This window comes from Acanthopagrus latus, chromosome 3 (assembly GCF_904848185.1).
Source record: "Acanthopagrus latus isolate v.2019 chromosome 3, fAcaLat1.1, whole genome shotgun sequence".
NCBI lineage: Eukaryota > Metazoa > Chordata > Actinopteri > Spariformes > Sparidae > Acanthopagrus > Acanthopagrus latus.
In genome coordinates this window covers 4,638,140-4,665,939 of record NC_051041.1, presented here as the reverse complement: position 1 = coordinate 4,665,939, position 27,800 = coordinate 4,638,140, and the positions used below count along the sequence as shown (strand labels likewise).

General features: G+C 41.0%; 2 protein-coding genes across 5 annotated transcripts; one reads left to right on the top strand and one right to left on the bottom strand.

Moving 5' to 3' along the window:
• Positions 1–258: 258 nt before the first annotated feature.
• Positions 259–22,866, top strand: LOC119016720. 3 transcript variants are annotated; one of them, XM_037092907.1, is made up of 45 exons: positions 259–374; positions 1,618–1,716; positions 2,082–2,241; positions 2,319–2,511; positions 2,757–2,828; positions 2,962–4,822; positions 4,911–5,003; positions 5,241–5,326; positions 5,551–7,462; positions 7,552–7,686; positions 7,983–8,819; positions 9,106–9,176; positions 9,410–9,565; positions 10,005–10,165; positions 10,305–10,464; positions 10,576–10,770; positions 11,220–11,373; positions 11,747–11,817; positions 11,963–12,195; positions 12,506–12,650; positions 12,810–13,013; positions 13,140–13,290; positions 13,518–13,588; positions 13,764–13,856; positions 13,990–14,222; positions 14,363–14,543; positions 14,702–14,896; positions 15,119–15,269; positions 15,416–15,531; positions 16,322–16,459; positions 16,597–16,747; positions 16,841–17,013; positions 17,200–17,335; positions 17,754–17,873; positions 18,003–18,040; positions 18,188–18,305; positions 18,409–18,515; positions 19,111–19,225; positions 19,536–19,846; positions 19,931–20,072; positions 20,380–20,531; positions 20,714–20,828; positions 20,912–21,160; positions 21,296–21,425; positions 21,637–22,866. In XM_037092907.1, the coding sequence occupies exons 2-45, from the start codon at positions 1,623–1,625 to the stop codon at positions 21,812–21,814; spliced, it is 10,557 nt and encodes a 3,518-aa protein (XP_036948802.1). In that variant the 5' UTR covers positions 259–374; positions 1,618–1,622; the 3' UTR covers positions 21,815–22,866. The 3 variants fall into 3 exon arrangements, with proteins under 3 accessions (XP_036948802.1, XP_036948803.1, XP_036948801.1); XM_037092908.1 differs by having other exon boundaries at positions 19,530–19,846; positions 21,302–21,425; XM_037092906.1 differs by having other exon boundaries at positions 19,530–19,846.
• LOC119016723 (C-type lectin domain family 4 member E-like) lies at positions 21,985–27,232 on the bottom strand. Of its 2 annotated transcripts, XM_037092911.1 has the most exons (8): positions 27,119–27,232; positions 26,885–26,923; positions 25,359–25,457; positions 24,833–24,910; positions 24,670–24,720; positions 24,424–24,575; positions 24,182–24,306; positions 21,985–24,095 (listed from the first exon to the last, which is right to left on the bottom strand). In XM_037092911.1, exons 1-8 carry the CDS (start codon positions 27,180–27,182, stop codon positions 23,915–23,917), a joined length of 789 nt encoding a protein of 262 aa, XP_036948806.1. In that variant the 5' UTR covers positions 27,183–27,232; the 3' UTR covers positions 21,985–23,914. The 2 variants fall into 2 exon arrangements, with proteins under 2 accessions (XP_036948806.1, XP_036948807.1); XM_037092912.1 differs by lacking the exon at positions 26,885–26,923 and having other exon boundaries at positions 27,119–27,228.
• Between the last annotated feature and the right edge of the window lie 568 nt (positions 27,233–27,800).

Here is a 27,800-nt window from a genome sequence, read left to right as displayed (position 1 = left end):
TGATAGAAGTAACAATAGTCAAAAACAATGCAAGAACATAGTTGTTTTTTTGTTTTGTTTTTTTTTTTTATCTCATTTTCAAACTAAAACTTGGGGGAAAAGGAAAAATGGTATCATTATGTCCCAATATTGAGAATCAGTTGTATATTTTTTTTTAACCTATGAAAGTGATTGGATAAGAGTGCCGGTGTGAGCCAATCAGAGGCTGAGCAGGGCGAAGGCAACGAGAATGAACCAATCAGAGGAAGAGGAGGGCGGGTCTTAATTAGAGCAGGAATGGCTTTCCAGCAGGACATGCAGAGGGACGATGGCTTAACCTGCGTCGGCTACATTTGCAACTCTGCACGTTACTAACCTGGAACACTGAAGCAAAGGTAAGCGTTACCTGTTTTAAACATGTGTCCGTTAAGCTGCATGTGTCTGACTCAGCCGACACGCACAAAGTGGCGACAAACAGCACTAGCTTACTAGTTACTGTTAGCATGCTAGCAGGGCATGTGTACAAACTGAGAGTAAACAAGAGTCAGATTCAACTCCGTCCGCGCAAAACTGGTTTGATACAAACACAATTAGACGATATTTTACATACAGACAATATACAACTGCTACCTCTACAGCTGCTTTTATTCTTTGGTCATAGTTTAACGTATATTTAGTACACACAGACTGCCTTTATTGATGGGACTGACAGTTAATAAGACAGGAAGTAATGGGTTTTATTTCACTTGACAAAACAGTCAATAAAGAGTTAAAGCTAAGTTTTGAATAACTTGTTAAGCACTTTGCTTTTCCTAAAAAGAAATGCGAGATGACAGCTTTTAGTTCTGTGCTGCAACAACAGATCAGCCAAAGCAGCATTATGTTAAAAATGGCATTTTGTGCAACAGCACTGTCTTATATTCAAACACCAGATGATGCAAAATGTACCAAGCAACATATTTGATATTTCTTTGAGATTACCCCCAATTTACTACTATAACTACCTCAGAATGTGTTAAAGATGTATACTAATAAACTGCTACTTTCCACCTAGAAGTTAGTCATAAAGTGGTAATTTCTTTAATACATTTTCAGAAAACTTCCAACTGTTTTTTGCTAAACATCCATCATGTCGAGCTATTTTCTGTCCAGCTTGCCCTCAGAAGGCCGCTAAACTAAAGTGAGATGTTGAATCAGTGAATTAAAGTACTTTTTTTTATCATTTACACTCTAAATTCAACAGTCAACAAAAAGGCAGTCAAATCAGTGTTATGTAGAAAGGCTTTTTATGGGATTTGGCAACACCACTGTCCTTGATATCAAACCCAGGTCTGCAGGAATTTGCCAGAGCACCATGTAGGTGCTAACTACAAACACAAATGAATCATGCATGTAACACTGTGATCTGACCCTCTCGCTGAAGTTGCATGGTGCAGAAACAAGACCCCGTTAACTTTATTACAAGACACTGTATAATCAACATGATTTTGAGGCTGTTATTTTAATGTTGCTTCAGAACGCTTAAAAATACTTTAAGAGCATTGAACCCAAACCTTCTGTTGTCTGCCATATAAGAACTCTGCTTAGTAGATCTCATATCACACAAACTTAATCCAGCATTTTTGGATATTTTTCCAGCTGTCATGGAGAAGACTCCTAAACAAGATGCCCTAGTGCACATAGTCGCTTGTAAAGACAAATCCTTTCTGGAGGAAAGGTATATAGACTCCTTTAAAGGTAAGTGGTACATTTCTGATAGTAAATTCTCTATTGATATTGAAGAGATATCTGCCAGTACTTGAAACCAGATTGGAACAGTCAGCCTGTCTAAACCTATTTTTTGTTATTAAGATGAGAATGAGTCAATAACTTGTGTGTGAAAGCTTTATGATGTATTTATTATTAAAATGTTCTTGTAGATTTACCAGGAGCATGGCTATAATCATAGACAGAAATTCTTACTCCCTTTTTTGTCAGGATGGATATGAAGGCAAAGGCATTATTATTGGAGTGCTAAGAGGAAATTTGTCCACCGGCTGTGGTACTTCAACCATTATTACGCTGATGTGATGCTAATGTTTTCATGTTAATCTTTGCTCTAGGGAGAGGAGTTTTCACCCACAAGGCCATTGCACCATCCACATTTGTTGTTGAATATCGGGGGAGAATCTTTCCTGTCAAAGACACAAGACCTGAGAAGAAATGCAGTGACACTCTGAAGAATTTTTTGTTTGAGTTTTCATGGAAAGGAGAACGCTGGTGGTGAGTTACCTGCTTGTTGTTCACTTTTGTCTTAAGGAGACCTAGCTGGATTTTCATTAAGTGCATTTTGCTTGCAGCGTTGATGCTTCAAAAGAGGATAAGACGCTTGGAAGACTCGTGAATGACGATCACACAAGTCCCAACTGTGAAATGAAGAAAGTGAACTGCGATGGAAAGCCGCATTTGTGCCTGTTTGCAGTGAAAGAAATAGCTAGAGGCGAGGAGATAACTTACAACTACGGGAAGTCCTCCTATCCATGGCGCTCAAAGGTAGGTTTGTGTTATAGATTTAATTTTTCTTAAAATTTTCTTTCACTTGTCAGTTTATTATTTATTTATTTTTTACAAATTTTGTTTCACAATTGAATGGTCTCATTATTTTTTGCCTACATTTATTTATCCAGTTCAGTCCTAATATTCATTTAATGGTAACCCTCAAAGTCTTCCTACATCTTGTCAACAAGGTTAATTTTAATTTTGACACTTTACTTTTTTGTTGTTCTTCACATTTTCAGGATTCCTATGATGGATCAAATTCCTATGATGGATCAGATATTCATGCTAATTCAACACCAAAGAAGGAAAAGGTATGTAAAACTCTACATTTGGTGTTTTCGATATTCTTTTATAGTCTTTTTTGATTGCATGTTTTTCTGTATGTGTACTAATATAGTTATTTACGTCATGAACAAAACTTATTGTTTTTTACCTTATTTCCAGTTTGAGGACTCAGAGGCAGCTTCGAGCTATGAAGATGCTGGCTCTGATGATGATGATGACGGTGCACCAATTTGTGAAAATGAAAGTGCTGCCAACAGCAACAGTCAGGGGGACGTCAGCGATAATTCTCTTGAAGATTTGGATTCCTCTCAAGACGTGATACGACATGACGCTTCATGCAGCCAGCAGGAGGACGAGGCTGCTGTCAGCTCTGATGAATCTGACAAGGATGAGGACTATGTTCCCAGAAGGTCATTGCGAAGGCCTAAAGAATGTTCTTACACTAGTAAAAACTATTGTTATGCTTGCGGGAAAGGTTATGCTAAAATTGCTAGACATCTTTTGACACACGCTGATGAAGAGCCTGAGATCGCTGAACTTGCTACATTACCCAAAAGCTCCAAGGAACGAAGAAAGTTACTTGATGAGTTGCGGATCCGGGGAAATTACAAACATAATCAAGAGGTTTTCAAGAAGAACTGTGGAAAGTTGAAAATGAAAAGACGACCTGTAACTGAGCCTGCAGAGGAGATCAGTGCTGAAATACACATTTACTGTCTATTTTGTAAATGTCTGCTCAGACGTAGTGATGCATGGAGACATGTGGCCAGATGTGCTTCTAAGACAGCGGAAAACTCTGCAACAGATGAAAAGACAAGAGTCTTAGGTAAGATTGGTCCCACTGTGTGGAAGTTGCTACTAACAATGCAACCAGATGAGACTGCAAAGGCAGCTCAAAGTGACTACCTTCTATTACAGCTGGCAGCTAGTCTGGTCCATAAGTATGGAAATAGATATGATTACATCAGACAGAGGCTGCGAGAAATGGCAACTCTTCTGATAGCCCTGCATGAAAAGTCAATATTCAGCTTTGAAGAAGCAGTCAAATCCAAAAACTTCTACAAAGTTGTTGAGGCTGTTAAAGAAATGGCAGGTTTTGACGAGAAGATGCAGAGCTACGACAAACCAAATCTGGCTTTGAAATTCGGACATTCACTCAAAAAAATAGGCGCCATTGTCCTCGCGGGAGTTGACGGCAATGAGCGGTTGACGAAAGACACAAAGAAATTCATGAAATTATGCGCAGAAGAATGGAGTGAGCTTGTCTCCAAAACATCTGTGGATTCGTCGAGTGGACAAAAAGTAAACAGCCCGTCTACCATACCATTCACTCAAGACGTGCAGGTTTTCCACAGGTACCTGGAAAGAACAGCAGCTTCTGCGATCGAAAGCCTGGAGATGGATGGAAACCCACAGGCCTATAGTGCGCTCTGCAGGGTGACACTAGCACAGGCATCAGTCTTGAACAAATGTGCACCTGAAGTTTCAAAAATGACAGTAGAGACATTCCAGGAGAGGGGCGACACCGTTCGAGTGTTATCCAAACGCTTCATCAAAATAAATGTTCCAAACGAAACTGGCCAAAACGTCGCCGTCTTGTTGACCTCTGATCTTGTCAGTGCAATAACGCTGCTTGTGAGCAAGAGACAAGCTTGTGGCATACACCCGGATAATCCTTTCTTGTTTGCAAAGCCAAACTCTGATTCTACCAGTATTTTTCACGGAGGGATCTGCATCGGGGCTTTTTCAAGTCTGTGTCGTGCAGGAAACCCAGAGCATCTCAGATCAGTGCATCTTCACAAGCACATTGCAAGAATCTTCCAGGTCCTCAACCTGGAGAACGATGAGCTCCATCACCTTGCTAAGCTGTTGGGCCACAAAATCCGGCCTGACAGGGAATATTACAGGTCGCCAGAGGCCGCTGTGGAGCTCGCAAAAATCGCAAAACTTATTCTGGCGATGGAAAAGGGTTCTCTGGAAAGGTTTAAAGGAAACTCTCTGGAGCAAATGGAGATTGAGGGTACGTGAAACACTTCTGACAGTTGTTTAGTAGAGACAGATATCAACTACAAGTGAAATCATACTGTATATTGCTTTATTATTTTAAGATAAATTGGAGCCAGATGTGGAGCAGGGCAACCCTGGAAACAGTGATGCTGCGGTTGACAATGAAGAATCAGAGCTTTTACCTGAGCAGAGTGGTGCGTCATGAAGAATTTGTTATTTGCGACCCTGAAGTTGGTCTTGAACATCGTTGCATTGTTTCTTACATTTATATAGAATTTAGATTCTCAGACTTTGTCTTCTTAACTTGTGTCTGTGGCCACAGTGTCTTAGCATCATCTTTACCATCTTCATCCCATATGTTGGATGCATGGGGTTTATGTATATGTTCCATGTTTGTGTTCTCTATGCTTTAACATTCATATTCTTTCCAGATGCTGCGCAACCCCAAGCCGTCACAGAGAAGCAGAGCAGGCAACTGGACCGAAGTGCTGCTGCATCTTCATCAGAGGATGAACATGTAGGTGTTGTAAGTGTAAATTATGGGGAAATAATGGTCGTAATTCCCTTAAAGTGGAGTTTGCTCAGGCATGTGTGAGCTGACCAATCAGAGCAGACTGGGTCTTCAGGAAGCGCGCCATAAAGAGACGAGAGCTAAAGCAGAACAAAGTAGATTCTACAGACTGACAAATATGAGATTCTTGTTGTTTTGTTTTTCATGAAATTACTTGTTCATAATTCCAGGTTGAGGACTCGGCAGAAGCCACCAGTTCTGATGAATCACGCTTTGATGACGAGTACGTACCTGACGAAGAATTGATAAGTGATGACAGTTTAACCAGCAACAGCAACCACATGACTCGCAGATTCCAGAAGAAGAACAGTCCAAATCCAGATTCTTCTAAACAGCAGCGCCTTGTGCAACAACCCACCAAAGCTTCAAGCATCAAGCAGGTGGAGGACGAGGCTAATGACAACCCCGACAGTTTTACCTCTGATGACGAGCCTGAAGGTCCTACCTTCACCAACATAAATTATTGTTACGTTTGCGGGAAAGGTCTAACCAAACTTTCTCGTCACCTTTTCACTCATAGAAATGAAGTGCCCGAGATAGCTACAGTGTTTTGCCTGCCGTTACACTCCAAGGAGAGATCAGTTATGTTGAATGAGTTACGAAACAGAGGAAATTTCCAACATAATGAAGAGGTTTTGAGGACTCGACATGGAAAACTGAAAGTGAATAGAAAAAGACCAGGCAAGAGAAGTGATTTGAAAGCATTGGCTTTCTGTCTGTATTGCAAAGTCATGCGTGGTCGTAAGGACATGTGGCGACATGTGCAAAGGTGTGCCGCAAAGAGGTCCTCAAAATATCGAACGCCTGCGCAGAGGAAAATCTTAAGCTTGGTTCATGCTGCAGAGTCAACAGACCTCAAGGAGGTCTCACCAGATGTGAAGAAGTTCATAGAGAGCCTGAAGAGTGATGAGGTTACCTCTGTAATTTTGAATGATCCCCATATACAGCAGCTGGCACAATGTATTTACCGCACAAATGACGGTAAAAAAAAACAAGGTACGTTTACAAATAGACTGAGGCTAATGGGAAGACTCCTGTTGAAATTAAGAGACAAGTCAATAGATAGCATTGAGGATGCTGTCAAACCTCAGAACTTCAGCAAAGTTGTCGAAGCGGCCAAAGAACTTGTTGGTTTCAATGAGGAAACAAAGACAAGTGCCAAACCAAGTGTCTGGTTGCATTTGGGAAATTTGCTTAGGAAAATTGCCACCATTAACTACGCCAGGGCTTTGAAAGAGGATGCTGATAAACAGAAGGTGGAAGAAGTGGAGACATTCATGAAGTTGTGTGAGACAGAATGGGCCTCTGTCCACCAATCAAAAACAGCTAACAACACACCAACCATCCCCTTCATTCATGATGTGCAGCTTCTCTTTCAGTGCTTGGAACAGACGATGGCATCTGGAGTTGAAAGTCTGACGATGTACGAATGTCCTCAGGTCTACCACGCACTTCTCAGAGTGACAGTCGCCCAAGTGTCAGTCTCGAACAAAAACATGGCGGAAGTTTCAAAAGTAACACTGAAGTCATTCAATGAGAGGGATAAGACTGAGCCTCATGAGGACGCTGCTGTTTGCCAGTCACAGTTAGATCAAATTCTCTCCAAGCGCTCTGTGAAGATCAATGTCAGGAACAACAAGGGCAGAAAAGTTGCTGTTACATTGACCCCCAAACTGCTCGATGCTTTGACACTGCTTGTGAGTAAGAGAGACACGTGTGGTGTACATGAAAAAAATGTGTTCCTGTTTGCAAAACCTACTGCCACGTGGATGAGCTTCTACCAAGGACACGTGTGCTTCACCATGTTTGTGGGTCGGTGTGGCGCAAAGAACAAAGTGAATCTCAGGTCTGTGTGTTTTCGTAAGCACGTTGCAAGATTTTTCCAGATTCTCAGCCTCACGAATGAAGAGCTTGAGCAGCTCGCCAAACTGCTGGGCCGTGACATCCGAACCGACAGAGAGTACTATCAGACGCCCGAGGCCGCAGTCGACATTGCAAAAATCTCGGAGCTACTGACAGCAATGGAGAGTGGATCTCTTGAAAGATTTGAAGGAAAATCCCTCGAGGAAATTGAGATCGCAGGTATGTGTCCAGTTCAATAGTTAACGGTGCTCATAATTTATCATAATTATTGTGTCAATGTCACATACATATCTTGCTTTCCTTTGAAGATGAACTGGAGCCGGATATGGAGCAGGAAAATCCTGAAAAATGTGACGCTGAAAGGGATGAATCTGATGTTGAAAACGACAACTGTGATGCTGGGGACGACAATGATGAATCAGGAAGTTCTTTACAGCTGAGCGGTATGTTAATGCACAGACTCCAAATATCCAGTGATCTGGCTTTTATATTCTTTTAGGGGTGCGTGAGTCACAGTCCTGATCAGAGCTGCTGTAAATCATTAATAAGAATTGGTTAGGAAGCTAGAAAATCACTGGAGCCTGGTGACTTGGAGTTAGGTTTGGATTTAAAAGAAAACCTGTAAAATGAATAGGCAGGAAATGTTTGACTTGCTTAGTTGAATGTTACTCAAATAAAGATTTAATTAGGAAATTGTCTATAATCTTCTCACGTAGCTGTACCTCTGTGTCTCCTTCAGGTATTTCTTCCTCAAAAGCGTCCTGCTCAACAACAAAAAATCCCAGCAAATGTTCCAGATATTTTCCCGGTCGCCTTTCCGGTTATTCTGTGAAGAAGTGTGGCAGAGGCAGGCCCAGAAAGCAGGAGCGTAAAAATGCGGCATCTGAGTTGAAGGATGTGAGCACTGAGAAGAATGACTGGCCAGAGGAAACACCTGAGAGCTATGATGTGAACACACCTGAGAAGACATTATCTCGTAGCAGTGAGAATGCAACAAGGATGTCTTTCAGTGATGACGATGAAGACATGAATGTAGACTTTGATATGGACTTTGACTCCTTTTCAACAACTGAAAAACCCAGCAACTCTCCCAGTCCCATCTCCGATTCTTCACCGAAGAATTGGGGCCGAGGCAGGCCCAGGAAGCAGGAGAGGGAAAAAAATGCAGCATCTGAATTGAAGGATGTGAGCACTGAGAGGAATGACTGGTCAGAGGAAACACCTGAGAGCTGTGACATGAACACACCTGAGAAAACATTGTCTCGTAGCAATGAGAGTGCAACAAAGATGTCTTTCAGTGATGACGATGAGGACATGAATGTAGACTTTGACATGGACTTTGATAGTGACGAGGACATCAGAAATGAGGAATATGTTGGAGATGGCGACTCAGTTGTAGTAGATAAGACCAAGCAGGACAATGACAGCAGTGATGCCAAGAAGACCGACGGCTCACCTGAGTATCACAGCAGTGTTGCAAACCTTGAAGAGGCTAAACATGTCGCGAAAGATGATCCAAGGAAAGGAGCAGAAAAAAATGGGGGGAGCAGACGTTCCTGTGCCACTTTAAATACAGGTAAAATTCTACTGGTGTCTCAAGAGGAGTCAAAAAAATCAAACACATTTGTGAGTGTCTGTACAAAAGTATGTTCCAATCCAGTAGATATCAAGCTTCATGTGAATAACTTTAGACTTTTACTTTTGAATGTCACCAGAGGTAAAGTCAGATTATCACCACAGTCATTAGAATTTTCTCCTCATGGGATCTCGAGAGTCTGAATCCATCCAATAGTATATTCATTTATTTTAGAAGTATAACAAGAACTTTGTTTAACACCCATATTTGATTTGATTATTTATAGAAAAGAACAAATTACTAGCTGCGATGGCCGGCATGAAAGAGGTGAAGATATTGATCCCAAAACTGGACATTGTGAGTATCTAATTTCTCTCCACATTTTCATATTATAATAAAGTATCCAGCTCTATTTATAGATACACATTTGGCAACCACATCACTGTTCTGTGGTTCAGTGGCTGATGTGACCATTCTCAGTTCTTTTTTCTTTATACTTTTGATGATAAATGACAAGAATATAAAACAAAACTTGGTTTTCCATTTTAACACGAAGTTTAATCATTTGCTGATTTGCCGTCTTGTTCCAGACGAAGTTGAAGGATCCAGCCCACATTTCCAGGTTATCATCTGTGTCTAATTCTGTCAAGCAACCACTGAAAGATCAGCCCGTGCACGATGCGAAAAACCAGAGTCCAACAGCGTTCACAAGCACAAATTACAAGACGAAGCCAAGCAATGAAAAGGTGGGGGCACACACATCTTCTGAGTTGAAATGATATGTCAGGTGGTTGTAGCATTTATGGGACTATTTAGTCACTTTAAATGTGAAAGAGCATTTAAAATTGAATCACTTTGAAGTCATTTGTTTTAATATAATCATCTGCGTCGAGTCCTTAACATCTCAAATCTGAATGAATACATGTTTCTCATTGAGAGCTGGTATGTGGAGGTCGATTGTTGCATCATTTCTTCTGCACACTGCAGAAAAAAGATAAAAGATTCATCTACAATTTCATATTTCTTCCATGTTTAAGTTCTTGAAATATTTTTCTTAGTTATTCAGCCACCAAGAATACACCATTTTCAATTGTTTGGGTGCCAAAACAAATATAATAACTAAAGAATTTACACAGACTAGTTAAAATCAAATATTACTTGTTCTTTATCTCTCTTGCATGTCAGACGATTCAGATGACCTGCTCACGCTGTAAGAAAAGCATGACGAAGGGTCAAACGGCTTTCCAGAAGAAAGGATTCACAGACGTCTTCTGCTCCAAAAACTGCCTGTTTGAAATATTTCCCATCAACAAACCAGCTGCCAAGAAATGCCATCACTGTCAAAAGTGAGTCTGTGAAAAACATCCTGATTACATCATCGTATCCATCTGAGTAAACATTATCTTTGTGTCAACGTTTATCCACCACGTCAAAAAGCTGATAGTGTAACAAACTGTTTGTCATCTCACCTGCTTATTCTGTCAGGACGATATTGCAGCCTCAGGACCTCATCATGGCTGCAGTGGACACTAAGGGAACTATGAAGGACTTCTGCACTGTGACCTGTTTGAGCTCTTTTAAGTCCAAACCTGAGTCCAGCCAAACGCCACCATCAGTCTGCAGCAAGTGCTCCAAGTCCTGCACTGTAAGCAAAAACAATTTTTCCTCCAACTTGAAATCATTGTCAGCAAAACTGCTGATTTAAACTGTCGAGTCTTTGTTGCACTCTCTGAGCCTTTATCATTATTCTCTACAGATCACGTGTGAGGTCACACTGTACACAGTCGTCCACAAGTTTTGCAGCGGCTCCTGCTTTGACGACTTCCTCAGGGACAACACGGACATCTGTGAGAACTGCAGCACCACCTGCACCAAAAAACCACTGATGCTGAAGCTGGAGGAGGAGACCATAACCATCTGCAGTGGCTCGTGTCTGGACGAGTTCATAGAGGTGCAGAAATATCAAAACTTACTTTGGTCGCTCTGATTGAGAAAGACAGAAAACACAGAGGAATCTCTCAGATGATTTACTGTGTATTCACCAGTTTCACTGAAGCAGAGGTACAAATTCAACTGGGTCGCCAGTATGTTGTTGAGCTGCAATTACCATTTATATTAACAGTGAGGGTGATTTTCTGTCACAGACCTCTTCTGAGATGAAAAAAAACATGTCACAATTGATTAATTGATTGATTTGAGTTAAGTTTCGACCCTCATTACTTTTCAATACACCAATAGTGTCAAAACAATTGCAGCGGTCAAGAAGTTCATTTCAAAACAAAATTACATATTATTTTGCAGCTTGGTCTTAAACAAAGCTGAGATGCGTCCTCACTGATTTTACGTTTTTGTGAATGAGATAATTACATTTTCTACCCTTCTGCTTCTGTTGATACGCAGTTTAAAAACAGGCCCTGTCGGTGCACCAACTGCCACATTTCTAATCCGTGTTCAGAGATGGTTCACGACAAAAGCAGTGAGAACATTGTGGAGCTCTTCTGCACTCGCAACTGTGTGGCATCATACAGACTCGCAATTGAATACAAGCTTCACGGTAAGGGAGGCAAGATAGTTTTGTTTTTTTTCTTGATACTCGTCCTTGTCTTTTCACCGTCTTTGTCCCCTTTGGCAGGAATTGAGATCAACGATGATGCAGCATTAAAAGACACAAGGGACTTATTTTGGGGGATGATGCAGGAAGTCTAGATTGAGCCATACAACTGTGGATTTTAAGGCTTATCGGACTCTCAAACACTGCACAGTTATTAATAATACTATCATACTATATGTTAAAGTTATCTTAAAAATTAAACAGGAGAAGTTAAAATTGTTGACCCATACTGTACATTAATAAACATTTAAAATGACCTTTTGTCTGCTAACAGCTACATTATTATGTTACACTTGTTTCTGTTTTTCCCTCTCAGGTAAAGAATACTCAGCTCAGTTGAACAAGAAGAAAAGAAACATAAAACTTTTCAAAGAGAAATTGAGTACTGTGAGTATATTTCATACAGTACATTACTGTATTGTACAAAAAGCTGAGAGAGAGAAGACAGTCCGTCTGATTCTTTTTCATTTGGTAAAATTGTAAAAATTCTGGGCTTCTAACCACTGTAGTGTAACTGTGCATCATCTGACAGGCGGACTCCACTGTAAACAGAAATGTTGCATCTCCAGCTGCTGAGTCGGACACACCAACGATCATCATTGCAGACTCGTCCGTTGTTTGTTGCCTCTGTGGGAAAGAACTGCCAAAAGGACAGACGCTTTACCAGACAAAGAGCTCACCAGAGGTTTACTGCTCAGCCTCTTGCCTCTCTGAAAGGCATCCCAGCAACAAATTAGGCACCAAAAGTTGCTACAACTGCCTTCAGTAAGTCCAAAACCAGTATTTTGATTGGTAGGATTGAGCAAGTACTAGGAGGAAATGAGTATCCATTATAGATCACATAGATTTATGAGTTCCATCTGAGTAAAAATGTGTGTTTCTGGATGAAATCTAGCACTTTCCAATTATGGATACAGTTGCAGATACTTGTCCCTCATGATCACACACACACTGCCTTAGATTTAGGAGACTGAAGTATTGGAGGCAAACCAACTCTTAAAAACAAGTTTTTGTTGTCAGAACAAAGCCCCCACAATGCACCTGACAGAATGTCATCCTGATCTGACTCCCTCAGGGTGATAATGCGACCTCACAACATGATCCTGGCTCCGGTGGATGATTCAGGAACTGTAAGGGAATTGTGCAGCAACACCTGCCTCACCTCTGTCAACTCCAAGAGGAACAATATGAGCTGTAGGATGTGCAGCAGACTTGCCTTTGTAAGTAAAAAAAAAACAAACCTTTGTTTTAAACCTTTATTTGACTTCATTGCACAATGATTTTAAACATTAAGGACATATGAAAAATAGATTTTTTTTTTTCTCTGTTTACAAAGATTAGCCTGCAGTAACATGCACATCTTCTCCTGTCATCCTCAGTGCAAAGTCAGGCAGAGCCTGGATGGCTTGATGCTTAGAGTGTGCAGCGACGCCTGCTTCATCAACTACCACAGAGTCAACAACTTCCCTGTGTTCACCTGTGACGTCTGCAGCTCCGTCTTTATCAACAAACCTCTCATGCTTAAGAGGGAGGACGGCAGTAAAACCATCTGCAGTGAAGAATGTCTGGTGAAGGTCAAAGAGGTGTGGAAATTAGACATTTTCGTTCATGGTTACTTCATTTGAAAAATGCAATCAGCAGTCTTGAGATACGTGCTGGTATTTGAACTGCACATTATACATATTTCTGTCTTTTTTATGACTTTACAGAACATTGAGACCGCTCAGATGTGCCCCATGTGCCAAACATCCCATCAGATGTCGGACATGGTTGAAGACAGAAATGACGAGGGCAGTTTGGACTTCTTCTGTAGCAACAGATGCATGATGGTGCACAAGGCTCAGTCTGTCACTGTGTCAGGTACCACAATCATCACAATTTTTTCTCTCTTCACTGCTTTTATTTATATCGCTACGGTACTTTTAAACTGAAATACAGAATAACGTTTGAGCTGTGACGGCAGTTTGCAATCAAAAGACAGAATTGGTTGCATTTGGCTGCTTAATTTGCTCAGTGGTGCATCTCTAGCTGAAGAAAAACATTCTTTCTAAATCATAATTTGACCCCTTTTTACTACGTCTTTATAGAAAGGAACAGCCCACCACTGGAGGAAGAAGACATAAAAGAAGTGAAGCCATCACTACCAAATCTGGGCTCTGTGAGTATTATGTGTGATGATTATTATATGCAGATTCAAGGCCCGACATGAAACCACATTTCTGTATATCAGTGTTACCGATTTACTGACTGATAAGTAATGTCACTCGAAGGTGAGCTTCAGTGTGTGTCAGTGTCACAATGAACTAACTCGATCACTCTGTTCACTCCTCAAGATTAAAGAAGAGCCCAGTGATGAAGAGTACAAACAATATTTTTCATTCTCCATATCAGCAGAGGACATCAAGGATGAGCCTAAAGTGGCGAAGGTAGGACAGATGATACGTTTCGTAGGATGAGAGATGATGCTGTCGTCACTGATATTGAAGAGTCAAACAGGAGTAGATACATGATAGTGGACATGCTGTTACTGCATCTTCACCCTTTTTCTGGTTTTGACAGGAGGACTTGAAGATTGGTTCAGTCTTCTCTTTCACGGATCAAGACACATCCACAGTGCCCACCGAGACCAAGATGGATTTGACTGCGTCTTGCTCCAACTGCAAAAATTCACTGGTGGACGGAGAGACTGTTTATCAGAGGAAGAGCCATGCAGAAATCTTCTGCTCATCTCCCTGCCTCTTGAATTTTTACCAAATGAAACAAGCTAAGAACACCTGCCACTTCTGCCTTCAGTGAGTCATACAGTCATTTGTTTTTCATGAATTTTAAATAAATTTCAACTAAACTCATCCCAGCTGATTGTACATATTTTTTATTTTATTTTTAAATATTGCATACATTGAGATGATCTCACCCCTCCTCCTTCTCTCAGGGAGATAACAAATCCTCGGGATGTCCTGAAGGCCCCAGCAGATACTGAGGAGACGATGAAGGATTTCTGCAGCCAGGCCTGCCTGTCCTCATTCAACTACAAGAGAATCACGTCCGCCAAAATACACATCAAGCCCGTTGCGTCACGGTCTCAATGCAGCATGTGCAGCAGATATTGCATTGTAAGAGACAAGGGAACACATTTGTTTCTTTATTTTAGCCTAAATAAGTGTGGGGTTTTTTTCCAAAATGTAGTTAGGAAACATTATTCTGGGAAGTTTCTATAATGATCCCCCAGGTTTATATGAATAATGGATCACTTTTGTTTATCCTCCTGCAGAGCAGACATGAGATCATACATCAGGACGTCGTCCACAAGCTCTGCAGTGAGCCCTGTTTTCTGCGCTTCTGCAACATGAACAATCTGTCCGTTTGTGTGAACTGTGGCTCCCACTGCAACACACCCGTGGTGCTCAAGATGAAAGATGGCCGCAAAAAACTCTGCGGTGCCGAGTGTCTGGCTCAATTCAGAAAGGTAAAGAAATATTAAAATTCTCTTAAAAAAGATTATTTGGAAAAATATGGAAAATTGTTTTAAGGGCTGGAAACAACGTCTGGTCAAGTTCTTTGCTTAATTTTTAGTCCTTTATCTTTATAGAAACTTAATGTTATCATGTTCTGCTCTACTTCTGCTGTGGTGATGTAATATCCTTGCCTGGGCTTAATTTTCGCTCTGTACTGCTTTATTACTTTGCAGAAAACCCAAACACAGCAGCCGTGTGCCATGTGCTGCACCGCACGTTCAGTGACAGACATGGTTGAAAATGAAAACAGTGAGAATGAGGTGGAGCTGTTCTGTACCACCAGCTGTGTGATGGCATCCAAGATCCAGGCTGTCAGTGCATCAGGTACTGGACTGTAGTTATTTCTCTCTCTCTGTCTATACTGAAGTTCCAGCTGTATTAAGGTGATTCCTCTTTGAGACTAAAGTTGACACAGTATGTGTGATATTATTAATTTCCTCATTCATTTGTCAATCTCTTTTTCTCTACAGGTCTCCCGTTGGATTGTGACCACTGTGGTAAGACCACAGTACCGGCCTGCCACCTCGCCATGTCAGACGCCTCCATCAGAAACTTCTGCACTCTAACCTGTGCCATGACTTTCAAGGTAATACAGCTTACAGATTACAAAGTGTTCGAAAGTCTTATTTCTTTGATTAAGTAACCAGAAGTCGTGCAAGAAGTAGCTGAGTTCCTGTTTGAGTAACATTTGGCAGAAACCACAGTGATCTGCTGGTCCAGGAAATCACCAAGACTTCTAAAATTAGAATATGTCACCATTATCAACCAATGACCTTGTTGCTGAAAGACACAAATGGAGATTTAGAGGCAGACTAGTTTGTATAGAATTAAAAGATATAGAATATTGTCCTTCTTTTAGTTGGTTTGAATTTCATGTTACCCATCTGTGGAACGCAAATGGTACAATAAAGCAAAATAAAGGTTTGTGGTGTAAAGGATAAGTACTTATAGAGAAAGAATGGGAATAGATGATGAACATGCTGTTGTTTTTATTAAATCACTACTGCTTACATTAAATCGAAGCACATTATCAACAATTCCCTTAAATCCACCAAGACAACAGTAGACTTACCAACTGGGATCGGCTCCATTCATCAAGTGACTCTTTTAAAGGACAAGTGAATACAGCTACTGGATGAATGTTGCGCTACAATAAATGATGTTGATGTCCTCCAACATATTCACATCACTTTCACAGAGGAGTAAAGAAAGTATTTATGTTTAGGCAGCTGGAATCAGAAACTATTGCTGCCACCCAAAAAACTTTGCACTGGTTGACAAGTTCCTTTATCATAGATGGTCGGGTTACCCTTTCATACTTGATACCACATCTGTCAGTGAAACCTTGGCTCATTTGTTGCCTTTTTTTGCCACAGGAGACCCAGAATGTTGACAGTAACCCGACAGCGGCCTCCGACCAATCACAGTGTGATTTACACAAACCGCCAGAGAAACTGCTTTGTGCCCAGTGTCGGCGCATTTTAAAAACTACACCAGAAGTCGTTCAGAAAAAGGTGCGTTGGATCTGTCGTTTTTAAGATAGATAGATCAAAATCTGTGTTGGGAAGGAAAAATGGTGTCAGTGGATCTCTAGAAAATGTTAACATACACTTTGACATCGATGTGAATATATTTGTGTGTTTGTGCGCAGGGCAAAATGAATTTTGTGTGTAGTCTGGCCTGTTCTGAAGAGTTTAAGAGAGTCAACAACATCATGGGCAAATGCGAATACTGTAAGAATGAGAGGATCATCAAAGAAGTCAAGAAAGTTGACAACAAAGACTGCTACTTCTGCAGCGACGGTAAGAGAAGGATGAATGGATAGACAGACAAATAATTCAGGATTTTAAAAAAAATCATGCACATCCCTGATCCTCTCCTTTCTTTCCTCCCAGGCTGCAGGATGCTCTATCACCATGAGCTGAAAGAGAAGTGGGGGGAGTATTGTCACTGTTGTGCTTACTGCCTCTCCATCTCTAAGACAGTAGTGACTGCCCAGTATAAAGGCACTGAAGAGGAGTTCTGCTCCGAAGACTGCAGCGCAAATTACAACATGCTCTTCTGCCATGTGAGTACAGGTGCCTCAAATTGTAATAACCATCTCCAAATATTCTTACATCATGTAGACCAAATAATTGATTTAGAGAGTAATCAGGAAATAAACCAATAAAGAATTAGATTATTAATTCCAGCCCTACCTGCTAACCATGATGGTATGATTACTTTGTTATCAGTACACTCTGCTTTCTCTCAGGTTGCCAAGTGTGACACCTGCGGTCATCAAGGGAACCTGAGGCAGAGTCTTCCCATCCTGGGAGAGGTCAAACACTTCTGTGACCTGAAGTGTCTCCTGCATTTCTGCAACAAAAAGGTCCAGATGGTCAACACAGGTGCGCTTCACTGTTGTATTAAACTGATTCCTGAACAGCTGGGACGCTGCGTAAAAACATTTACTCAACTGAAAACAGTTTAAAGACAAAGTATTTAATGTTTTTCATCATCAGCAGTGATATTTTCTAAATATTTGATGCCAAAGTATGTTAAAGTACTAAATCGATTGCATCAGGGATTATAATAAGCTTACTCTCTAACACAACAAGGCCATGTTCTGGTTAATAAGTTGTTTTTATTGCCTGACTGCTGCATGCTGACGTTTTCTTGGGTCAGTCATTTCACACAGACTCGTGTTGCAGTTGATATTAAATATGATCTAGACTTGCTTGAGAGATCTGCTTGAGCTCAGTCATTGTTTTTTTTAAGGAGATGACTTGCAGCCTCTGCTCACTCCTCTTTGTCTCCTACCGACAGTCTCTTCACCTTCCAGACCTGCAGGCACGGTGGAGTCCTCCCCGGTCATCGCTAACGTCATCTCGCTCGCTGGCGCTTTGGCGAGGCAGCACAGAGCCTCTGCCAGCTCTGCAAAACAGGGTATCCCCCTACACACACATACACACATTATGTATGTAGAAATGCTATTGATTATAAAAAATCTGGGTGCTTCATATGCTTCCTTCACTTGTTTGTTCTTCTGATTTAAACTCTGTCCTCCCTCCACAGTCTCTGTCTCTGACATTCAGACGAAGGTTGTTGGACATGTAAGTTTTCTCCAAAAACAAAATGATCTGTGCATCACGACCAAACTATACTTGAATTAGCCAAGATAGATGTGTGAGAATTTAAAATGCAGAACATTTTAGTTATTGTTGTTGTTGAAGATGTTGCCTTTATTTGTCTGCTCCCAGGCCAGTGTTCAAACCGTCCCCAAGGAGCTGAAGAACAAGTCCACGCTCTGCACGCCGTTGGTCCACAATAAGGGAGTCTCCTGTACGACGCAGACCGTCGATACGGAAGCACAGACAGGTAAACTTCACTTCCAGGACTGTTAAATGCTCAGTCAGATTACCTTACTCTACACGAGAGTTTTGATGTTGTGTTGGTTTGTTTGTTTTGTCTGTTTATGCAGACAAATGTGGCCCAACAGTCCTGCCGGTCCCGGTGCCGGTGTTTATTCCTGTGCCTATGAACATGTACAGCCAGTACACACCGAAGCCTGTGTGCCTTCCCATACCGGTACATAAAACACCTCTGAGACTTCTTGCAAAACATTTTACTTTTTACTATTATCACAGTCACATATCAAGTATCAGGGCTTTATGCTCAATTCCTTCTGTTTCACACTACAGCATCATTTGGGCAGATAATCCACTCCGACCAGTCCGTATAGGTAACACCCCTGCAGTTGTTTGGTTTGGCTAATCAGACCCAAAATCTGCCCAGTTATCCTCTAGTCTGGGGCTAGCATGAGGCTCCCCTGTGATCCAGCCATTTAAGACACATAACAGCAACATCCTCAGTTCAGTCCAGCCAGTAACCTCTACAAAAGTCTCTCTGCCGGCTGCTGGCGAACGATCCAATAAATCAGGGTGTCTACAGGTCTACGAAAAGTCTTAAAATGTCCTCAGTTTAATGTAAAAGATATAAAAGTTACTATCATAACCTTAATCCTACATAAAAACTAGCTCTGAATGAGATTACATATAAGTGATATCATTATACCTAACTGACTGCAGTGCTTGAATAAGAAAAAAGGTGTTTTGTCCAAAAATGACCCTTGAATTTTGTTAAAAAGTAGCTTAAAGTCTGTCTCAAACTGTCTCCTCTGCAGCTGCCTGTTCCCGTGTTTCTTCCTGTGATGTCGAACAGCCCAGAGAGAGAAGACGGGCAGAAGGACGGAGAGGTGACAAAAGAGGGACAAAGACAAGAGACTCACACCTCAAAAGGTAAGACGATTGATGAAAAAAAGTGAAGTGATGAAATTTGTTTTTGAGGAAGGAAGGAAACCAAAGTTTCAAGCTAGTGAGGAAACCATTTCAGCTTTTCAGTAACAGAGGAAGAAGAAATAAAACATAGAATAATGTTCACAAAACACAGCACCAGAGAAAAGCTCCATGAATTTTAATTTTGCAAACCTCACATCAAAGTGCAGGATTATGCAAAAAAAAAAGTGTTGAATCTGTTATTTTTGTTTGGTCTCTAAAAGAAAGGGAACACGTTTTATCTTCAGCTTTTCATCATTTGTTTCAGAGCACAAGAGTAACTGTAGTGACGACCCGCATGCAGATCAGCGTGGTGCTTTCAAAGACCAGGAGGACTCGTTCTCTGACACCCACAAAGAAACGCCTCTGCATTCACAAGTGTGCGAGTCCAGTGCGCCTCAACCTGAGCTCCAAACTCCAGCTCCTCTTCCTGCTCCAGCTCCAGCTCCTCCTCCTGCTCCCGTCCCTGCTTCAGCTCCTGCTCCAGCTGTGGAGATGCGAGAGGATCCCCGCAGCTCACCGAGCTCTGCTACTGACCCTCCACTATTACAACAAACTGTGGGGAAGGTCCACAACAAGAACAAGGTAACAAAGCACCTTGGGAATGAGTTGAAAGGGTGTTGTTTTATCTGCCCTGTGGTGTAATCTTGTCTCTGCTCTCCATCAAAGGGTCGTAAGCTGCACCAGTCGTCCAAAGCAGCTAAGGCCGCTTCAAGGAAGCACCGCGAACTGAAGAGTCGTCGTGGAGCTGATGCCTGGAGGAGATGGATACAGTGGAGGGAGTCACAAACCGACCCGGACCTCGTTTCTTGTATGTTTTTTCTGTCTTTCTTCCCTTTTTTTATAATTCAGCTTTCAGTAGTCTTACCCTTTGATTACACAGGGAGCTCTGGTAGCCAAAATGTTTCCAGTGTATCCTGCATACGTACCTGCAACCTTTGTCTTTTGTCTGCCTTTCACTGTCCAACAGAGACAAAAATACTAAAATTTGAAAAGTCAGTCTCATTCCCAAAACAGGAACTCATCAAACACATGAGGAATGAGATAAGAAGGGTTTCACTGCTGTCTGAATCAGAAACAACATGGCTGACACATCCTTCTTCTGACTCTTCTATCAGCTCCTTCTTTGACGTTCAGTAAGGATGTTCATCGCTGCTCAGCGGCTGAGCTCAGTGACGGCCTCTGTTGTTTCGTCACTGAGGTGAAACGACCCGACGGAGAGCCGTACTCCCCCGACAGCCTGTTCTACCTCTGCCTCGGCATCCAGCAGGCAAGATCAGCAACACTGTCCACACATTTTCAGTTCACTTTCTCTGACTTCGTTCTCTCTCATTCCAAACATCTGCTTTTCATGGATGTGATGATGTTATGATGATGATATTATTTGGGACAACACCAATTAAGATCACACACTTCCTGTTGTTTTGTCTGACTGTGGCTGTTTCTCTGCAGCACCTGTTGGAGAACGGTCACATGGAGAACATATTCAGTGACCCCATCTTCAAAAAGTTCTCCGTCAGGATCACCAAGATCCTGAAGGGTTTCAAACCCTCAGCCACAGCCAGCGGTGAGTCATCAGGACTTGTTTTTCTGCGTTGGATCAACTCAGATTGACCAGATTTAAACACGCCTCTTTCTTCTCCTCTGCAGGTTTCATCTATTCCCGTGTGGAGGAGGAGTTCCTGTGGGACTGTAAGCAGTTGGGGGCGTACTCTCCCATCATCCTCCTCAACACTCTGCTCTTCTTCAGCTGCAAGTACTTCGGCTTCACCACGATGAAGCAGCACCGCCAGCTCTCCTTCGCCCATCTCAGGTGCTGCTCCAAAACCAACCAGAACAACACCAAGACCAGCTTCCTGCGCTTCTACCCGCCAAAATCCTTTAACGAGGCAGAGACAGGTACCAGTATGGCTGAGGCTCAACTTCAGTGATTGTACTGTAATTCAGATCTAAAAAACAGTCCTCGTACAGCGTGTAAACATCTGGACGATAGTGTTGTATTTCACTTGGAGAATTTCTGCGTCTTCTTGTCAGATGCAGACGGCGTCCCAGCTAAGAGGCGTAAGAGAGATCAGAGTAAAGAGGGAGTGCTGGAGATGATGGAGAACCCAGAGAACCCTCTCCGCTGCCCAGTCAGACTCTACGAGTTCTACCTCTCCAAGTGGTTTGTAGCTTCATTAGTTATCATTTTTTGGTTGAGTCGTGTTATCGACTCTTTATCTGCTGTATTTAAGGTTCCATTCCTGTTTACATTTGTACTAATAACATCCAAATATTGTCTGATTTCAGCCTCTCAAGTGTGAAGATTTGTTGCTTTTCTCTGTTTTATATCCTTGTGTACTGACAGTCTGTGTTTACTCTCTCTTTCCATCCAGCCCAGAGTCGGTGAGGCAGCGCGCCGACTTGTTCTACCTTCACCCGGATCATTCTTGCGTTCCCAGCAGCCCTCTGTGGTTCTCCTCCACCCCTCTGGACGACAGCACGGTGGAGGCCATGCTTGTTCAGATCCTCGCCGTCCGAGAGGTGCAGAGGGAAACATACATGAGGTGCTGACCAGCAAACGTCAGACGACACAGCATTTATACAGGATTATACGTGATGAGGAGCAGTTAGAGACACTTTTTTAATTGTTTTTGGACAGATGTGATTAAATCTGGGAATCAAGTTGTCAGAGTTTATGAAAGAGTCGTAGAAATAAATTCCCTGCAAGAGAACTATGTATATTTTTGATTTAAACTACAAAAAAAACAGAACTCTTTCATTAAGACATCTGCAGGTTTTCACAAAATCATGTTTCAACGTTTTGCCGAATGTTGAAGGCTCATGTCCACGTTTAAAAGTCTACACAGCCAAGGACTCATGAGGAGTAAACCGCTGACCTGCATATCAGACTGTTCTGGACTCAAACAACCAGCCAGAGTTCAGATAGAAGTTGGAGTTCAACAACCAGTTTTCCTTCAATTATGGGTAAATGCTGCCTTGAATGCAACTGTGAAACCTGAATGACTGAGCTGCTGCATCCAGTCATTTTGGCTTCGTTCACTCCAGCAGCCGTCTGTAAGAATTCACTGGTTAAAAGAGCGAAGAGCAGCGATCCAGATAACTTCCAGCTGTGTGAAATCTGTGTGCAGTGCAGACGTGTAGCTGAGCCGAGCTGCTGTGGATTGTTTATGAAGCAGGACTTTCCTTCCTGTTTTTACTTACTTAAGTTAACAAACCGCAAATTCTGAAGCAGATTTCCTCTTTTTTGTGTGTATTTTGGTGCAAACTGGGGAATTTCCCCAGTCTGGAGAAATGGTAGCTTTGTTTTAAGGCCTTAACTATGTTAATCAGTTTTTCTTTGAAGCTGTCTCACTTGTATCAGTCTGATCTTAGAGCAGATCTAACACGGGTCTAACACTTCAGAACAGGATCAGCTCCTGAGGTTGTTCAACTTTAAAAGAGAAAAAGAAAATCAAGAAGAGAAAACAGTTTAAGTCTTCTGCTGATTTACAGTTGTCATGTCTTTTGTTTTGTTTTTGTCCTTTGAACAGTGAATGTTTAAGCTTTTAGTTGTGACTTGAGATTTATTTTTATTTTTAGATAATAAAAATACTGAATAGTGATCTTTGCTTTATCTTACTTTGTATTATCGTACAGTGATGGAATGTAACTAAGTTCATTTACTCAAGTACTGTACTGTAAAGTACAACTTTAGCAGTATTTCAGTGTTATGCTACTTTATACTTCTGCTCCTCCACATTTGGAGGCAAATGTTGCACATTTTACTCCACTACATCTATTTGATAACGTTAGATAACTTTGCAGATTTCATGCTGCATCAGACCCGAAGAAGCACTTTTTAAAATAATTATATCCTCAGTTGGATTAAAAAGAAAATCCCTGATTCTGATAATCGGAAAAATGCTGAATATTATCTGATAATTGGTCTGGTCGATACGCCAAATTAACACTGAGTATACAGTTTATACATACATTGAATATAAGTTCGAGTTAGAGTTTATTTGTACTTCTGTTATTGATATACTTGAATACATTCACAGGCAGAAAATTACTTTTAATACTTGAATACGCATCATGTCAGATAGTTGGAGCTGGCGACCATGTTGGTGACCTGTTGAGCAACATGGCGTCATTTCACCCTAAAACATGATTTTTTTGGACAAACTTTCATGTTTCATGTTTATTTTATTGCACAATTCAAACAGTGGCAAAAACATTATTCTTTCATCATCAACAGCATGCAGAGTTTTTAAAAAATAAGGTCCCAAGTGGCAAAATGGACAAAATTGGAAATTAAAACAAATAAACAAAAAAATAAAAGAACATGTTCAGCCTTAATCCCACGAAGGGCAAAATACAACTTTCACCTCAGTTTGACACAACACTCAAATGCCACTCCTCTCTTTGGAGTGCACCCCTTCCTCAAGTGGTTAAATTTATCTGGCTGAAAAAAACATGTAAGTATCATAAATCCCAAAGGCTTTCTGTCGACAGCACCGGCCTGCATACATACATCATCCCTGCTCCTCTCTGTTCCCTGTAGCTTATCTTTTTTAAGAAGCATTTGAAAATGTAAACAGCAGTTATCTGGGGATAAAACCACTGAGCTCCACAGTCAAACATTTTGATAACCGTCACACCGACAGAAACTTAAACATTCATTCCGGTTTCCACTGATTTCTCACAAATACGTTTCTGAGGTGCTGTGCAGGATTTATCTGACCACCACTTCAGGCCTGATCCAGTTTGTGTTCCCATCCTCACACAGTCCTCTCCATCTGCATTCTCCCCGTTCCAGTTGTCTGGCTCTACCTTACTCCAAAATGTCAAACTGAGAAACAGAGAGCAGAAAGAACTGGTTCAGTGAAACATGTGACTTGATTTTGCAAACATCAAAAACCTGTTTACAGGTCAAACCTCTCGTTCAGTGGTGTCCCGTCTGCCCACAACCATGTGCCCTCTGTCACTGAGTCTGTCAGTCCTATCCAGAACATGTCCTCATCCTCTGCCATCTTGTCTCTCAGTCTCTGTATCAGGAATGACTGGACAGGGAAAGTTGATGAAAAATACAATATATCTATGTAACATCACTTTTATCATGTTAACTACTGCAAAAACACGACACGAGAGCTGAATGAAGCTGCAGCAGTGTGTTCTACCTGCTTGTCCTCGCTCTCTATCTTAACCAGATCTGCTCCATTCTGTCGGCATTTCTCTCTGGCCTCTTCCCAGATTAATTTATCAGTGGAGAAAAAGTAGCACTGTGGTCCATTCTGCTCCCAGCCTTCTTGACATTTGTGACATGTATCCACTTTGAAAAGATCACAGCAAAGACTTGAGTCAAGTGCAACGAAACACTGTTCATATTTACTGTCGGGAAGAAAAAAGCAACATCAGTCACCTACCAGGAGGTTGTGGACAGGGTTTCTGCACCGTTATCACCTCACAGCGTGTCTCTGTGATGAAAGAGGATGAAACAATATCACTTCCACCAGGAGCGTCTTTTAATTGAGAAGCTGAACAGAGAACAAAACTCTTGGCAGAGATTTAACCCAAAATGTGACTGACCTGTGATATTCTTTCTCATGGCTGCATTCTCATCAGTCAGCTTCTGGAGATGTTCCGTGGTTTGATGGTGTTCATAACCTTGTTTTAAAAAAGAAAGTCAAGTCAGTGTAAGAAACTCACATTTGGTTTTATTCAGAACTTGATGATGAGCATTAACAGAGCAATGTTCACTCAAATTACTAAATTAATAAAGTAATTATAGCCAAAACATTGACAGCAAGTATTCATGACATTCATGAGTTAAATGTAAAGTGTTTCTGTGACTCAATGTGAATAAATCACATACTTTATTAAATTAAATTCAGTGAATGCAGACTCACACAATCTTGGCATACATTTACTATTTACAGTTGAAGATACTTCAACATACATATAATGTGTTTATTTTTGGGCTTATTTAAAACAATTTAAGATGGTTATAGGTTTCTGGTTTTGTTCTATTAGATCATAGAAGCCATTCTAGATTAATTTGTTTTGAATAAAAATGAATAGATAGATAAAAATAAAAAGAAACAGTGAAACTCACGGGTATAACCAAAAGCAATGACAGCAGCAGTCAGGAGAACCACTACAGCCACTCTCTCTGCTGTGACCTTTGACCCTCCAGCTGCTTGTTGTTGGGAGCCTGTTGAACAGCAGAAGATGCAGATAGTGTGTTTAGATGTTACTTTCCCCAGTACACCTGGTTTTTGTAAGTGGGGGAGGAGTTTCTTCTAAACAAATGAACGTCCTTTACTGTGGACAAAAGTTAAAGCTGCTACAAGGAACTTTCTTTTTGTGTTGTTTCTGGCGCCCCCTCAGGACAAAAGTGGTATGACCACCACCTCCTCCTTTGGTAAAGACCTCAATCTCACTGTGTTGTCTTTGACAGTTTATAAAAGAAAGAGGCAACATATTAATAATGATATTTTTCTTCAAAGCCGGCTTTGTGGGATTGATAAAGTACTTGGATGATGGTGAAACAGTTTGTTTTATTGCCGTACCACCAGACTACAGAGCAGTCTCATTCTTCGGGCTGTGAGACTCGTCAGCACTCCGCCATTTATGTTTTGGGTTTTTTTTGGTTTTGGTTTTGTTTTTTTGGTGTGTTTTGTGATGCGCATGTCATGCGAACATGTGGCATACTCTTGTGTCCAAATCAAATTTCTCCTACATTGGAATCTGCTCCTGTAGGTCATAAAGAGGCTTCAGAATTAAATTTAGACCGTATCTTACATGTACAGTATGTAAGAATTATTATGAAATTATACACAAAAAAAAGGCAAATAACCAAAGCAAGCTGACTGTAGCTGCAGTTTGCTAGTTAGATTTAGAGCTACAATACAGTTGCTGTAAAGGTGTGGCCACACGGTCTGTTCTGATAGTGAGTTAGCAGTTAGCCGTGCAGTTAGCAGTCCAAACTGGGAGTCCTGGGAGTGTTGGTGTTGGTTAGCATGCCATCACTATCTACCTTAGCAGCGCAATACTTTCACGTCATTATGTCAAAACTGTTCACACATTCACATTCTGCTGGTAAAATATGTCTCTAAAGTTTAGAAGTTAATTGAATTCATATCTAATTCATTCTTGTGTTAATTTATTTTAATAAAATGTGTCAATGTTTACACAGGCAATTATTTACTTAATTATGTTTACAGTTATTGTTATTTACACATTTTCATGTTTACATCTGTTCAGTAGCACAGATAAGACGGCTACAATAAATGTGTTGAATGTACCTTTTGTGATGCCCTAAATTTACCTCAAACATTCTAGCTTCTGATTGGTTTGTTCAGTCACATGTGAGTCAGAAGAAGGAAGTGTTGTTGTGAAGTTGAAGTGTGGTTAAAAAAAAAAAAAAATGCTGCTAAAGGAAATTATCCACCGCTTTCCTTCTTTTCTTTATCAGTAAGATTGCTCAAACTACCTTACACTGAACTATAACGTTATATATCTACTGAATATTGAATAATACACATTTCATGCTGGAAAAAAGTCAGAAAATTGCGAACATTGTGTCTCACTGGAAGTCAGAGTTCATGTTCCAGTTTATTTAATGATATTTTTACTTACCAGGCAGCTCTGCTGATGGCTCGCTGTTCAACATCTCAACTAGTCGGTGAGGAAGTCAATGATAAAGTGTAAAATAAACTTTCATGATTCACTCAAACTCTGACAAAGAACATTTCCTAGAAAGCTCTGATTGAAAATGGCTAGATAGATAGATAGATAGATAGATAGATAGATAGATAGATAGATAGATAGATAGATAGATAGATAGATAGATAGATAGATAGATAGGCTCACCTGTGGCATTTCCCTTTGATTTTGTGAACCCAGCATTAATGTACACTGCATCAGCTTCAGCCATTCCACTGTTTTCTGTTCTGACTAACCATCAATGAGGTTGCAAGATAAGTTTAAGTTGTTTCAGCAAAAGAAATGAAACCCGAAACCCGCCTTCCTGTCTGACCTAACATGAAAAAACACATCTTTTGCAATAACATTTTACTTCCCATTTGTTCAGAACAGAAAATACTAGAATTATTCTTAATATCTCAATACAGTACAATATGATATAATATAATACAATATAATACAGATCTCCCCACGCTGACTCAAAAAATGATTTGTTTTCAAGGAGCAGAAGAATTCAGCAGTTAGAAGACAGTAAAATGGGAAAATTCAGTGAAGTGTAACAATCCAGAGAACCTCCAGCAGCATAAAATCTCTTTTCAGAGCAGACGTGTCACTGAGCCGAGCTGCTGCTGCTGCTGCTGGTTTATTAGGCTGGACTCTAAATGTTTCTGCTTTCCTTTGTCTTTATATTTACTCAAGTACTGTCAGACTGTCCTCTCACATAACTGCAGAGTTTCACTTTGTTAAATCTTTTTCTGCGAGGAGTTGGCGGCCATGTTGGTGTTGGTGATGTGTGTTGAACAACACTAAAACAGATGATACTTCCTTAACAAACATTCAGCAGACGTCA

Excerpts from the sequence above, each read along its gene's own strand:
- LOC119016720 (XM_037092906.1), top strand. The coding sequence starts at position 1,623 with ATGGAGAAGACTCCTAAACAAGATGCCCTAGTGCACATAGTCGCTTGT. Across the intron at positions 14,897-15,118 it reads GTCTGGCTCAATTCAGAAAG|AAAACCCAAACACAGCAGCC; the intron begins GTAAAGAAATAT and ends ATTACTTTGCAG. Across the intron at positions 16,460-16,596 it reads CAGAAGTCGTTCAGAAAAAG|GGCAAAATGAATTTTGTGTG; the intron begins GTGCGTTGGATC and ends GTTTGTGCGCAG.
- LOC119016723 (XM_037092911.1), bottom strand. The coding sequence starts at position 27,182 with ATGGCTGAAGCTGATGCAGTGTACATTAATGCTGGGTTCACAAAATCA. Across the intron at positions 24,911-25,358 it reads CATTGCTTTTGGTTATACCC|GTTATGAACACCATCAAACC; the intron begins GTGAGTTTCACT and ends TTTTAAAACAAG. Across the intron at positions 24,307-24,423 it reads TAGAGAGCGAGGACAAGCAG|TCATTCCTGATACAGAGACT; the intron begins GTAGAACACACT and ends TTCCCTGTCCAG.